The sequence below is a fragment of the Hyaena hyaena genome, unplaced genomic scaffold (genome assembly GCF_003009895.1).
Source record: "Hyaena hyaena isolate Hyena2069 unplaced genomic scaffold, ASM300989v1 scaffold_119, whole genome shotgun sequence".
Lineage (NCBI taxonomy): Eukaryota > Metazoa > Chordata > Mammalia > Carnivora > Hyaenidae > Hyaena > Hyaena hyaena.
The window spans coordinates 2,580,410-2,593,908 of NW_024080750.1; the positions used below are offsets into that span (position 1 = coordinate 2,580,410).

General features: G+C 47.2%; 1 protein-coding gene across 3 annotated transcripts in view; it reads right to left on the reverse strand.

Moving 5' to 3' along the window:
* CASS4 (Cas scaffold protein family member 4) overlaps positions 1-13,290 on the reverse strand; it is a 36,906-nt gene extending 23,616 nt beyond the window's left edge. Inside the window, exons 1-2 of one of the 3 annotated variants that reach the window (XM_039236875.1) lie at positions 12,885-13,290; positions 12,224-12,428 (exon numbers count right to left, since the gene is read on the reverse strand). In XM_039236875.1, the coding sequence (XP_039092806.1) occupies positions 12,224-12,259 (36 nt within the window). In that variant the 5' untranslated portion in view covers positions 12,260-12,428; positions 12,885-13,290. The remainder of the gene's footprint in view (positions 1-12,223; positions 12,429-12,884) is intronic. The other 2 variants (XM_039236874.1, XM_039236873.1) reach the window with 2 other exon arrangements.
* Positions 13,291-13,499: the final 209 nt, after the last annotated feature.

A 13,499-nucleotide genomic window follows, 5' to 3' on the forward strand; every position in this document is an offset into this window, starting at 1 on the left:
GCGGCAGCAAGCTCACCTGATTACAGGCGCAGGGCAGTAGTGGATGTGAGCGAGGCTGGCCCCGTGCTGGAGACGGTGGCACACGCTCACACAGATTTTAGAATATAACTTCTTGGGCCACGCGACGTGCTCTCCTGCTGGGTCCAGCCCACTGCTGGGGTCATAGACACCCCACGCTGTTTTCCTTTGCAAACCCAAAGTTCATGGGCAGGAGGCTAGAGCATTTTGACTCAGTGCAGGGCTCCGCTTAACAGGTGATCTGCCCTGAGTCGCCCCCCATCTACCCGGCCCCGTTATGTTATGGCCAAGACTGTGTACCAGCTGGTCATGACTGGAGACTCTCTCTGCCCTTCCCTGCTTGCTCCTCCCCCCTGCCCCCCTTCACAAGGGTCAGATCAGCATCACAGCTGATACACACGCTATCCCCACCCTCTGGACTCTTGTATTTCTAAAATTAAAAAGTTCGTAGCTGGGGATGCAACAGACCCCGAGATGGTTTCCTTCAAAGTGGCCAGAATATCACCGTTTCCTTGGGAGCATAAACCGTACCCCAAGGTCACCAGCTCACAGCAGGAAGTAATAAGTAAGTGCCCCAGACAACGATAGAGATGGCACGTGAGGCAGGACCCCGGCTCTGACAACATCATAGAACCTCTTTACTAATGAGACGGGCACCTGTCTTCTACTAAATTCCTTCTTTGAAAAATGCCCACGTTGAGCATTTTAGCTTCTTTCTCATAGATTCCATGACTTGTTTCCAAGAATTCTTAACTTTAGGAGAAGGTGGCAGAATCGTTCCTACTTCCCCTCTGAGGATCATGAGAGAATAATAATACATAAACCACAGTTTTTTTAAAAAAAGCATACAGTGTAAATATTTCAAAGCCTTTGACATATGGCAAATATGAATCCCTGAAGTTCACAAAGGCTTTCCCTGGATGTAGGAGCTTTGACTGTCAGACCAGTGAAAGCTTCTCTCATACATCTTTACAGGGCAGCTGAAGCCAGACTCGGAACCTCAGAAGTTGACCCAGAGCAGAGAGAGCCCTTTGATCCTTGTTAGTGACAAGCGTCTCTCGGATGAACAGGAAGTATTTCATTCGATGTAAATATACAGCTAGGCTTGGAGAGATCAAAGCAGAGAGAACGGTGCTGTGGGTTGGTTTGTGCCTGTTTATTTTCCATTATTTTTAAAAGCACATTATGTTAAAAAAAAAAAAGTTTCCAAGAGCGTAGGCAAAATCCCCTTACCACCTCTGTTTTCCCACCCACACTCTCCAAAAAGGGAAGAAAGAGGAAGGACAACCCTGAGGAAGAGACAAAATCTCTGCAAGAGGCATGGACGGGCAACAGCATTCTGTGTCTAACTTCTGGCCAGACCAGAGAGGGGAGAAGTGCTTTTAAGGAGCTACAGCAAAGGTGGCCTGGAAAGGATTCCCTGTTTGTAAACCCCGCACAGCAGTGCAGCTTTCTCACACATGGTGTATGTCAGCTAATAGTAACTTCCTGTAATCAATCAAAGAGAAGAAAGATCCCCTTTAATCTCTTTCTTCTTCTTCATCTTCTTTTTTTTCTGTTTGTTTGTTTATTTATTTTCGAAGGAGAGAGAGCGTGTGAGCAGGAGAGGGGCAGAGAAAGAGGGAGACACGGAGTCCGAAGCAGGCTCCAGGCTCCGAGCTGTCAGCACAGAGCCCAGCCCGGGGCTTGAACTTGCGGACCATGAGGTCAGGCCCTGAGCTGAAGTTGGATGCTTAACCACTGACTAAGCCACCCAGGTGCCCCCTCCCCTTTAATCTTCTGGATGCCTGTTAAGTCAGGCATCGTGTTATTGTTCATGGTTTATGATTTAGTCAATGGCTCACAGATGAGGAGAGCTCACACTTTATGAACTTCTGCGCCAGGCGCCGCAGGAAGTAATTAGCCTTGATTATCTCCCCTGATATCCACCATTGCATGAAGCAGGGACAGTGATTAGTCTCGTGTTTGAGAGATGAGAAAACTAAGGCACAGAGAGGGTGACTGAGTAGCCTGAGGTTGCTCAGAGAGCAGGGAACAGAACCGAGAATGGAACACAGATGGTTGTGACCCTGGAGTCTGTCCTTTTGGCCCACAAACTGCAGAGCTTGGCACTGACTCAGCTGCAAGATGGCATGAGCATTTTCATAGATGAGTGAATGACAGTGTGTGCCCGGGGGAGAGGAATGGTAAACCGATAAATACATTTTAACTCAGTTGTGCAAGTTGTGTGGCCATTTATCAGAATTAGATCCTGCCCTAAGAATTCAGAAAACAGTTAGGGGCACCAGGGTGGCTCAGTCCTTAAAGCGTCCGGCTCTTGATTTCCGCTCAGGTCATGATCTCACGGTTTGTGAGATAGAGCCCCACATCGGGCTCCACGCTGACAGCATGGAGCCTGCTTGGGATTCTCTTTCTCCCTCTCTCTCTCTCTCTCTCTCTGCCCCTCCCCTGCTAACCATCGGTCTCTCAAGATAAATAAACTTAAAAAACAATTTAGGAAATAGCTTAAATGTAAATACTGGTACATAATGATATGCTTTTATAATGGAATAAAATACGGCCATTAACAAGAATAAAGTAGAGTTTATATGAGTTGAAATGAAACAATCTCCAAAAATACAGCCTTAATTTAATCAGGGCGACAAACTGTGCATATGGTATGTCCCCATTTATGTTGTTATGGGCATAGCATCTTTCTGGAAGATGACATGTGGGTTGGGGCTTTCCCTCTGGCCAGGGGAACCAGAGCCCAGGAGATTATAGAGGTTTGGGACTAAAGGGAAACATGCGTTCAGTCCACACTCCTCGGTACAGTTAGAATTTTGTAAAGCATGTACGTGTTTTCGCTGGGGCGGAAAGCAGCTTGCCACACACGGTCACACTCCCAACGGAGGAAACTGGGAAGAGCTGTGACAAGATGCTTGGGGCGGGTGTTGCGAGCCTGGAATGTTCGCGGGGGGGTGGGGGGTGGGAGGGGCGGTGAGGAAAACCTGCTGCTGCCTCTTTCCCCACGGGGCTGTCTACTGAGGTGCTCTTGAGATGGGACCACCTCCTTCCTTTTCTCTCCTCGCCTCCCATCTCCTCTCTTTCCCTCTCGTTTCCTGTCTTCCATTTGTCCGCCTTCCTTTTCCTTCCTCTTAAAGAATCGCCCTTTGGGGACACCTGGGTGGTTCAGACTGTTAAGCATCCAACTCTTGGTTTTGGCTCAGGTCACAATCTCACAGTTTGTGGGATCGAGCCCCGTGTTGGGCTCTGCACTGACAGCATAGAGCCTGCTTGGGATTCTCTCTCCCTCCCTCTCTCTCTCTCTCTCTCTCTCTCGCCTTCCCCTGCTTGTGCTCTCTCTCTCTCTCTCTCTCTCCCTCTCAAAATAAATAAATGAACTTAAAAAAAAAGGAATCTCTCTTTGAAAGAGTTGTTCAAGAAAGAAGCCGTTGCCTTAACTTTTCTTTTCCCTCATGGATTTCAGCAGCTTTGCACAGCAGCACATTGCCACCAGGTACAGAACCGAGTACAGTTCTGCCAGGCTTAGGGAACGAAGGGTCAGGAAGATGGCAAAATGGTGCATTTCATAATCAGAACTTGCCCTGAGATTTGCAACGGGGTCCAGTTATTCTGTCGTGCCTGATGCAGTGAGAGAACTCGTCTGCGGTGCTGTAGAGCCTGAGGCGGCTCTGGTTCAATAATCCGCATTCCGGTCTCGGAAATATTTAGGCTTTTTTTTTTTTTTAATGAAGTGACAGCTAAGTAATTTCTTACATCATCCTGCAACATGGAGAAGAGTTGTGTCTTTTGGAGCTGGTTTTTAAAGACTCAGCAAAGCGGGTAAAGGAGAGAAGGCTGAGGAAAAGCTGCTGTCGGTCACTAGAGAGGCTGGGGCACCCGTGAGCGTCTGCTCCAGCAAAGCCTCTGTAAAAGCGGACAAGTTCTCGAATGAAAAGTCTCCAGAATGTGGACAAAGGGATCCGAAGTCATTTAACTGAAAGTGAGATACTGAAACAGCCTCCCTCCTTCAATTACTTTTAGATTAAAAAATTTTTTTTAATGTTTTATTTATTTCTGAGAGAGAGAGAGAGACACACAGCATGAGCAGGGGAGGGTCAGAGAGAGAGGGAGACACAGAATCTGAAGCAGGCTCCAGGCTCTGAGCTGTGAGCACAGAGCCCGACGCAGGGCTCGAACCCACGAACCATAAGATCATGACCTGAGCCGAAGTCGGACGCTTAACCGACTGAGCCCCCCAGGAGCCCCTACTTTTACATTTAGAGGAACACATAAACTTAAAAAAAATTAACTGAGCAGAATACAGCTTTTTAAACAAAATATAAATTCTCTCTTTTTGGTTTCAAAACACGGGACACAGAGTACCTTTCAATTACTCTGATCGTTATTGGAGGGACATCATTCCGGGCTTCCTTAACTTAGGGGGAACATTTGAAATAACAAGTAACGGACCCCTTCGCATAGTAAGAGGCCCAGGCAGTTGGGCAGTTGCAAGAAATGGATGTCAGTAGAGAGAAACTCAGATACTCACGTTCCCTTTCATCTTGATCCTTTAAAGAGATTATTTTTAAAGGTGATCATTCCACGTCCTGGAAAACACGGCAGAAGCCGCTTGCAAAGGGAAGGTCTTCCGCAGGAGTTTGTCTCGGAGTGCCGACAGGTGGGGGCTAAGACACTTGTGCGTGAACAGTGCTCTTTCTACAGCTGTTCTGCAAGCAGATCTGGGCTGGACCCGACAGCCCTGGGTGTGGAAGGGGCCGGCCACCCAACGCATTCCCTTGGTCTGCTCCATGGTTCCCTCCCATCCTTCTGGGTGCAAATAACCATTGTGGTGGGTTTATCTACAGGCACCGAGGACAAAGAAGGGAATAGCCCTGGTGACCTTGGGAATGAGAAGTTAGATGAGCGAAAAAGAAAAACTTAAAGAACGGTTCCTTGTCTTCCTAACACCCAGGAAAACGGCCCTGGATGATGGCAGCAGCTATGAATGAGCACAAGGGTTAAGTGATTTCTCCATGGGAACGTGGAACTTTCACCAGCCTTGAATTCATCCTGATGGTTCAGATGAAGAAGCCACTCGTCACAGGACTTCCGTGGCTACTTGTGAGACTTTGAGGAAGAGACTGTGGCCAGAAAAAAATTCCAAAGCCACTCCATGGAAATGAAATATTTTCTTCCCTGATGTCTGAATACTGTGGTTTTCCAATAGGCTTGGGTCTTAACTGGATCAACATGTTTGAATATACTTCCCCTATTCATGGGGACCTTGCTAGAATGCACTATTAGTGCTTCATTAATTTGACAATTATTATTATTTTTGAAAATATTTTTAATCTTATTTTAGAGAGAGAAGGGGCGTGCGAGCAGGAGAAGGGCAGAGAGACAGAGAATCTCAAGCAGGCTCCACACTCAGCTCAGAGCCTGATGCGGGGCTTGATCTCATAACCGTGAGATCGTGAGCTGAGCCGAAATCAAGAGTTGGTGGGTGCCTGAGGGGCTCGGTCAGTTAAGTGTCTGGATTTTGATTTCGGCTCTGGTCATGGTCTTGCAGTTTGTGAGATTGAGCCCTGCATTGGAGTCAGCTTGGGATTCTCTCTCTTTCTCCCTCTGTCTCTGCCCCTCCTCAGCTCACACGCTCTCCCCAACCCTCTCAAAATAAATAATTAAACTAAAAAAAAAAAAAAAAAGAGTTGGACACTCAACTGACTGAACCACCCAGGTGCCCCTCTTAGTTTTTTCCAATGCACATTAAAATGCATTACCTAGGGGCGCCTAAGTGGCTCAGTGGGTTAAGCATGTGACTTCAGCTCAGGTCATGATCTGACAGTTCATGAGTTCAAGCCCCATGTTGGGCTCTGTGTGTCACTGCAGAGATCCTTTGTCCCCTCCCTCTGTGCCCCTCTCCCACTCACTCTCTTTCTCTGTCTCTCAAAATTAAAGAAACATTAAAAAATAAAATACACAGCCAACACTAGAAATATGTTCTCTGTGGACCACACCTGAAATAATCTTATATGCCAACAGTCAAGGGCCCTGCAAGGCGCCACTTTTTGTTTCCATCTGATTGATCAGGAAGGATTCAAAGCTGGTCCAAACCATTTAATGGATCACAGAAAAATAAGTGAAGGTTCATGCCTGTTCACCAAATTCTCCGTTCCTTGGGGTCATTTTTAGGGGTGTCAGCAAAGCAAGGAGCCACCTGTTACATCAAGCTCTTGTCCACCCATTCTGCTGGTATGAATCTATTCTGGCTCACTGGGCTTATTCATGTTGTTGTCAATAATGGGCTACAGATAAACCCATGAAAAGTCTTACTCAGCTGGTTAAGTATCCCACTCCTGGTTTCAGCTCAGGTCAAGATGTCACAGTGTGTGAGTTCGAGCCCCACATTGGGCTCCATACTGACAGTGTGGGGGCCTGCTGGGGATTCTCTCTCTCCCCTGCCTCTCTGCCCCTCCCCGACTTGCTCCCATACGTATGCACACATGCTCTCTCTCTCTCAAAGTAAATAAACCTAAAAAAAAGAATTTATAATTAAAAAAAAAGTCTTACCTGGGAGACCACATGCAACGTTAGAGATAGGTATGTGTGACCGGCCATGATCTCACAATGCTCGTGGATCCCCTCACCTGGGGCAACGTGTGTAGTCAAGAAGCAAGTTCAAGTACTCACTATCTGTAACTGACTCTATGCTCTTTCAACCTCGGGGCGAGTTTAAATTCTGAACCCGAAGCGAACATCGCACAAAGCCCTTTGTACTTTTTGTTAACCAGAGGGCAAACGTGTCCACGGGAGAACGGCTCCTGCTGCCTTATCATCGCTTTCCTGGCGTTTTCTCCTCCCCAGAGGACAGACTGCCTGTAACAGGTGTGTCACAAAAGCCACTCTTGATTCTCAGGAGAAGCAACGCTTTAAAGAAAACAAGAACAATTCTGTACATTCAGTAACTTATAAACTGAGCTGCTGACCCAGGTACGGGGCACACTGCCTTCTTGGCGCTGACTGTTCTCATGGTGTGGACACCGGGGTCCTCCTCCAATCCAATACACAGATGGCTTATGAGCAATGCATTTGGAAAGGGCTCCTGAGCTGCTTATTTCCCCTTTTTTACAGCTCATGCTGGGGTAGTCGAATATCACTTGTACGGCATATTTTTGTTACCAGCCTCCTACCTTCCTCCTTTGAAGTTATTTCCTCTCCAGGGACTTGTCATTTCCTCCCTTAGTCATTCTATTTCCAAAATGACCACGTTCTGTTTCTACGGCTGCTTCCCCATTTGATCATCATGTAGGCCACTTTCCTTTGCCTAGCCTGGTGACTTTGGGGGTCGTGATGGTGGTCTGCTTAGCTTTTTTTTAGTAGTGAGCTCTACAGCAATTAAAACGTTAAGAAAATAAAAGTTTTTAAACAGAAGTGATAATATAATGTTTTTATATTATATTATATATTATGCTTTTTATATTACATTTCTATTAATTAAAATGACAGTTTATTTTATTGAGATAGGGACCTAGACACTGTGTTCTCTGTGGCATTTAGAACGGTGCCTGGCACAGAGCAGCCACTCGATATTTGTGGGACGAATGAAAGGTATATTGTCTCAACGGAAAATGGAAATAGGGTTGGTAGAAAACAAACATCACTTTCCAAAAAAAAAAAAAAAAAAGACCGAAGGTGTATAGCGCACGTAGTTCAACAAAACCATTTACACCTTTATTTACTATTCTTTCTGTTCACATCTCCTGACAGTCTCAAATGTCAAAAGTTTCTTTTTTCTTTTCCTTTTTGAAAAGAGGGGCAAGCAATGCTCGCCCGTGTCCATTGAGAACAGCATGGCAGCATCTAACACGGAAAGAGAGGCCGCGCGCCCAGGTCTCCTGACATCGCACTGCTTCTGCTCCTTGCCCACAGACCCTCTGTTGTAGCAGCTGAGTGATCTCTTAAAACATAAGCCAGACCATGTCATCCCCTGCTTTAAATAGGCCAGTGGCTTCCTTTGCAGTTAGAATGCACTTCGGCGTTCTTCCGGGACTGACAAAGTCCTATGGGAACAGAGTCCCGCTTACCCCTCCGCTCTCATTTCTGCTCACTCTCTCTCTCGGTCCCTGTGCTCCAACGACACTGGCCTTCTTATGGCTACTCCACATGCTGAATTAATTCCCACCACAGGGCTTTTGCATTTGCTATTTCCTCTGCCCTGACTGCTTCTGTCTTCATTCAGGTCTCCAGAGAGGCCCTTTCTGTCCATCACCTCTATCAGATCGCCTTGTTTTATTTTCTTCATGGCGGTTATCACCACCTGAAATCATTGTGTCCATTTACGCATTTACCGACTTCCTGACTGCACTCAAATATCAGCGATGTGTTGATCATCTGAACCGCAGGGCCCAATAGCTACGTGCTGGAAGGACGGCTAAACAATGGGCAGTGAATTGTGTTTTCCAGCTGGCTGTTGTGTCTGGGCTCTTTTGTCTTGTGAGGCAGGTGAAGGGATGGAGCTGCTGGGCAAGGTTAGAGGGAGGCCACAGGTCCTTGTGACCTTGACCTCAACTGCAAAGGTTCAGATATAAGGCAACATCTGACCATGGGAGCAGGAAGGGAGTTGGTTCTCAAGAATCTAGGCTGAGTGGCTCAGGTTGGGGCCAGGTAGGGGTTAGGGAGCTTAGAGTCAGGGGCAGCCTCGGTTCCCAGTGCTGTGACAACTAGGAAGTGCCGTGCCTGACCTTGTGGCAGGGCGGGGTGATGTCGCAAGAGCTCCGTCTGCACTCTCTGTAACCTCCCATTCATTCACACACACTCCAAGTGTTTGCTGAGCACCTACTAAGTGCAGGCGCTGCCGTAGCCCCAGAGACGCAGCACTGAATGAGAAAGGCCAGCTCTGTCCCTGGTGGGGCTGACTCTCCAGAGGGGAAGACACGTGATGATAAAGGGGACAATTGAGAAAGATGATTTCAGCCGTTGATAAATGAAGTTGATAAGTGAAGACGAGACGGAGAATGAGAAAGACCAGGGAGGGTGTGGGAGGTGACTTGGGTGGGCGGTCCAGAGAGGCAAGCGTGCAAGCGAGTGAGCGAGTGGGTGTGGAAGATGCTGGTGGGGAGGACCCACAGGACCCGGCCCCCTAGATAAACGTCCCAAGGTGGGGGAAGGGGCAGGCAGTGTGGTGGGGGTTGTGGGGAGGGGGTCAGGCACACCTTGTGGCCTTGGTGAGTTCTCTGCACACAATCCCACTTGTCCTTCTTCCACAAGGACTGAGTTAAGATGTCTTGCTCCCAGAGGTGCTAAAGGCACGAAGAGAGCCTGCGATTTCTTCCCGCCCACAAACAAGGCCCTGAGGTCCTGAGCGCTCTTGCCCAGGAGCCCTGAAGTCCGCGGAGGCTGCGCCAGCAGACGCATCGATCGCCGTTGGGTCTGTCGGTGATGATTCTACCTCTAAGTCTTTACTGTGACCCCCCGCCGGAAGGGCTCTAGGACCACTCCCCCCAGAGCTGGGATGCACGACGGCTAAAGGACATTTGCTCTTTAACTGAGACTGAATCCGGACTGTTAACAATACCTGAGAATATGTAAATATGCTTAAAACATAAATATTATTTTGATAAATTCTCTTCAGTAACGAGGGGAAAGACACTTGTTTGAAAACTCCCTCAGAAAAGCAAGTGAGCATACAGCCGTATTTACAAAAGAGAAAGTATAGGTTGTACAGAAAATACTTTGAGAAAGTAGGTTTAAAATAGAATTTCAGGGGGGCTCAGTTGGTTAAGCATCTGACTTCGGCTCAGGTCATGCTCTTGAGGTTTGTGAACTGGAGCCCCGCATCAGGCTCTCTGCTGTCAGTGCGGAGCCCACCTGGGACCCTCTGACCCCCTCTCTGCCCCTCCCCCACTTGCGCGGGTGCATGCGCAAGCTCTCTCTCTCTTAAAAATAAACATTATAAACTATAAAAAAAAATTAAAAATAACAAAATAGAATCAGATTTCAGACATTCTTGGAAAGTGAAGGAAAACAAATACCATGCTTCTCTGACTCTCTAATCCTCCGTCAGTTCCTAGACATTTACCCCGAGTGAGACAAAGATGCTAATTTCAACATCACTTCTAATGGTGTGCATTCGTGTGCACACGTGGGCACACACACGTGCATATTCAGAAGTCAACGCATTTTGTAACAAATGGGATTGCATCACTAAAGTACACGCAGACTCCATTTTCCTAAACAAGGCACTTTTTCAAACTACCCAAAATCCGAAACAAAGGTTTACATATAATAAAATCACTTATACACCTGGTCTTTTAGACTTGACTTTCTTGAATGGAGTTGGACATGGAATCAATCAGCTACAGTCCAGTAAGCCAACAAATGAGGTGTTAGCCTGGCTACTTGGCCACATGTGACGGCTTCAATGTCTGTTGCAACCGCGCCGCGGGAGCCCAGCATGTCCCGTCACTAACATCATCATGTTTATTTTTCCATTTTCTCTTGGTTTATAAGATGTCAGGGAAAACCCAATGAAAAGCACACAACTACACAAAGGTGAATGCTCTACCGACATGAAACTGTCGGGTGACAAAAAGCAACAGCGCCACGGACGGGACAGCGTGACAGAGCAATTGGTGGTCGCCACCTGCTGTCCTCAGCCCACCTTCAAGGTATGAGAGGGGCTCCGGGGTGCCCTTGGTTGAACATGAAGGTGCCTCAAAGTGAAATGTGCCAAAGCTGAGAACCACTTACAGAGGATGACCCCTGACAGCAGTGTGTGACCATTTAATAAAACAGCAATTAGCGATAATCAAGGAGATCAATTGTGCTCACATACACAGAACTCTGGTATGTATTGTTAATTGTAAAAGGCAAGAAGCCCGACAATGGTTCAGTTACTGCTCCTATTTGCATAAAGCCTTTTAAAAAGTGTTGTATCTGACATGGGCATTGACCATTCTGTAGGGGGACCCGAGAAACCCTGAGCTGAGGCGGCCTCTAGACTAGGAGTTGAAGACGTGAGTTCCTGCCCTAGTACTTACTGCCTTTATGCGGATTGAGTGTTTAGAAGGACATTATTAAGTCGACGTTAAATTTTCTTGTGTGGGATCACATTGGGGTTGTGTGGAAGAATGTCCTTGTTTTTAGGAGACACATGTTGCTGTTTTTAGGGGTGAAGGCTCATTATGCTTACAGTTTGTTTTCAGGTGGTTTAACAACAGCAACAACAAAGTGTGTGTGTGTGTGTGTGTGTGTGTATAATATACACAAATAGATGCAGACAAATGTGACAAAGTGCCAAGAATCAGTGAATCTAGGTGAAAGATACACAGGGGGTTACTGAATTACTCCCCCCCCCCCCGCAGTGTTCCAATGGTTTAAACATTTTTCAAAGAAACAGTGTGGGTACAAAATTCTAGCGTAGCTTAGATATTTATACACAAGCCATAAAAGAGGCGTCACAGGCTACTCGGCGGTAAATTCCACTAGTGACATCCATTATTATTACTTTAACAATCAATAGCATATATTTACTTCATACAAACAAGTTTCCCATTTAGTAACTGTTTCATTTTCTTTCCTGTACAACTTAAGGTTTAGAAAAGGTCTAGCAAGATAATCCTGAGCTTTAGTTTCTTTCTGTCTGAGCTAATTTTCTTTTTAAGCAGCCATGACAACTTTCTAGATAGCGAAACTTTTTTGATACATGCCACAGACCTGAGCCTCACTCACACGGATCAGTACAAAATTACCGGGAAACAGCATGCAGAATGCCCCCTGTAGGAGCATGGGAGGCTAAGGGCCAGATCTGGACTCTGCTCTGGGGAAGGAGCACAGAATCAACCTGGGCGTGACACTAAGCATCTGAGGCTCCAGAGAGAGGAGAGGTCAGGGTGAGCTCGGAGGCCGAGACTCGCTTCTTGCTTGTGAAGTTGGCAAGAAGGTGAGTGGACCCAAAGGGATGGATTGTGTTATCAGACCCACAAACTGCTTTCTGCGAGGAAGTCATTTTCATCCATCTCTGAATCCAACTGGTCAGGGGCTTTAGAGCACACAGCTTTTCCACACGGAGACTTCTATTAAACTGTTCCATCTCAAACTTACATGTTACTGGTATTCACCCTTCGACTTCATTAGAAACTTGGAAGTAAAGTCGGTTATTGTCTTTAGCCATAACGGGTTGCTTTGTGAACCGCCCATCCAAAGAGCCCCCATCACTCACCCTGGGTGCTCCATCCATGATCTCTGCTCCTTTCATGCTGGTGTGAAACAGCTCCCGTGAGCTCTCCGGCTAATATCTCCGGCTTCAGAGGAGGGATTATGCAATGTCACTGCATGCCTCTGGCTGGTTCTCAGAAACTGAATTCTGTGGAGCTATCTGACAACACGGGAAATTGTCACAACGATTCTCCCAGCAGGCAAAGTTTCTGGAAAGCACGATAAGAGTAAAATGAAAGGGCTGACGGAGAGGGGACAGAAATCCAGGCCACACTCACTCTTCGATGCCTGACATCTCAGTTGGTCTATAAGTAGAGATGATTGTCACACATTTGCTATGCAAAACCACAAGCGAAGAAAAAAAACCCACTCTTCTGCTTTATAGGGCGAAGTTCCTGCTTTCAAAGCTCGGTGTGCGAGCGCTCTGCATTCTCGTCCCACAAACACTGTGAACAACTTCCACCCGACACACCAAGCTCATTTTCCTGATTAGAGGCCACTGGGTTAAATTTGTGACCATGGTCAGTGTTTCTTTCTTCCTGCTTCCTCAACTTGTCCTGCAAGCAGCCGGGGGAAAACAAGTCAAGGAGAATGCCTTAAAGGACCCAGTCCCAACTCCTCCTTCCTCGGAGGCACACTGCTCCGCGCTCTCACCCCGTACCCACCTCCTGGTCTTTGCTCACCACACTCCACAGCGAACATCTTCTGAGTGCTGACTCTGTACCAGGGCTGTGCTGGGCACCTCTCAGTACAATCATATTCTCTCTTAAATCTCATCCACCCCCTGTGTGAACTTGAAGTTATGGCACTAGTTCGTGCAGTTCAGCGTCCTCAGCGTTGAGAGAAGATGCACGGGAAGGCAGACTCCTTGCAGAGCACATTCCCACTGTTATTTCATTGAAACAGACTGGTCCCCATTCTTCCGAGCCTGCCTCGGTGGGCTCTCCCATCGCTGCCTTCCTGCAAGTGCAGCGCTCACTGTCTGGTCTGTGGGGCATCCACTGCTGTGTAGCCAGTCCTCACAAGTCTGAGCACCAGGAAGGGGTTTACTCCTGGAAATGGCAGGCTGACTGATTTCTGGCCGAGACAATCCATATTTTAAATTGTTGTCATTGTTGGAAGTTAGCTTCTGGGGCTGAGTAATTGAAGTGTTGCTGACGGGAGCAGATAACAGGGAGGGAACATTTGCCCCACAGAATGGAGACAAACTGACTTGCGCCAAGTTCAAAGTGGAGATCCCTAGAGGGGAAGGCAGAGATGGGAGAATGGGGAGTGATTTA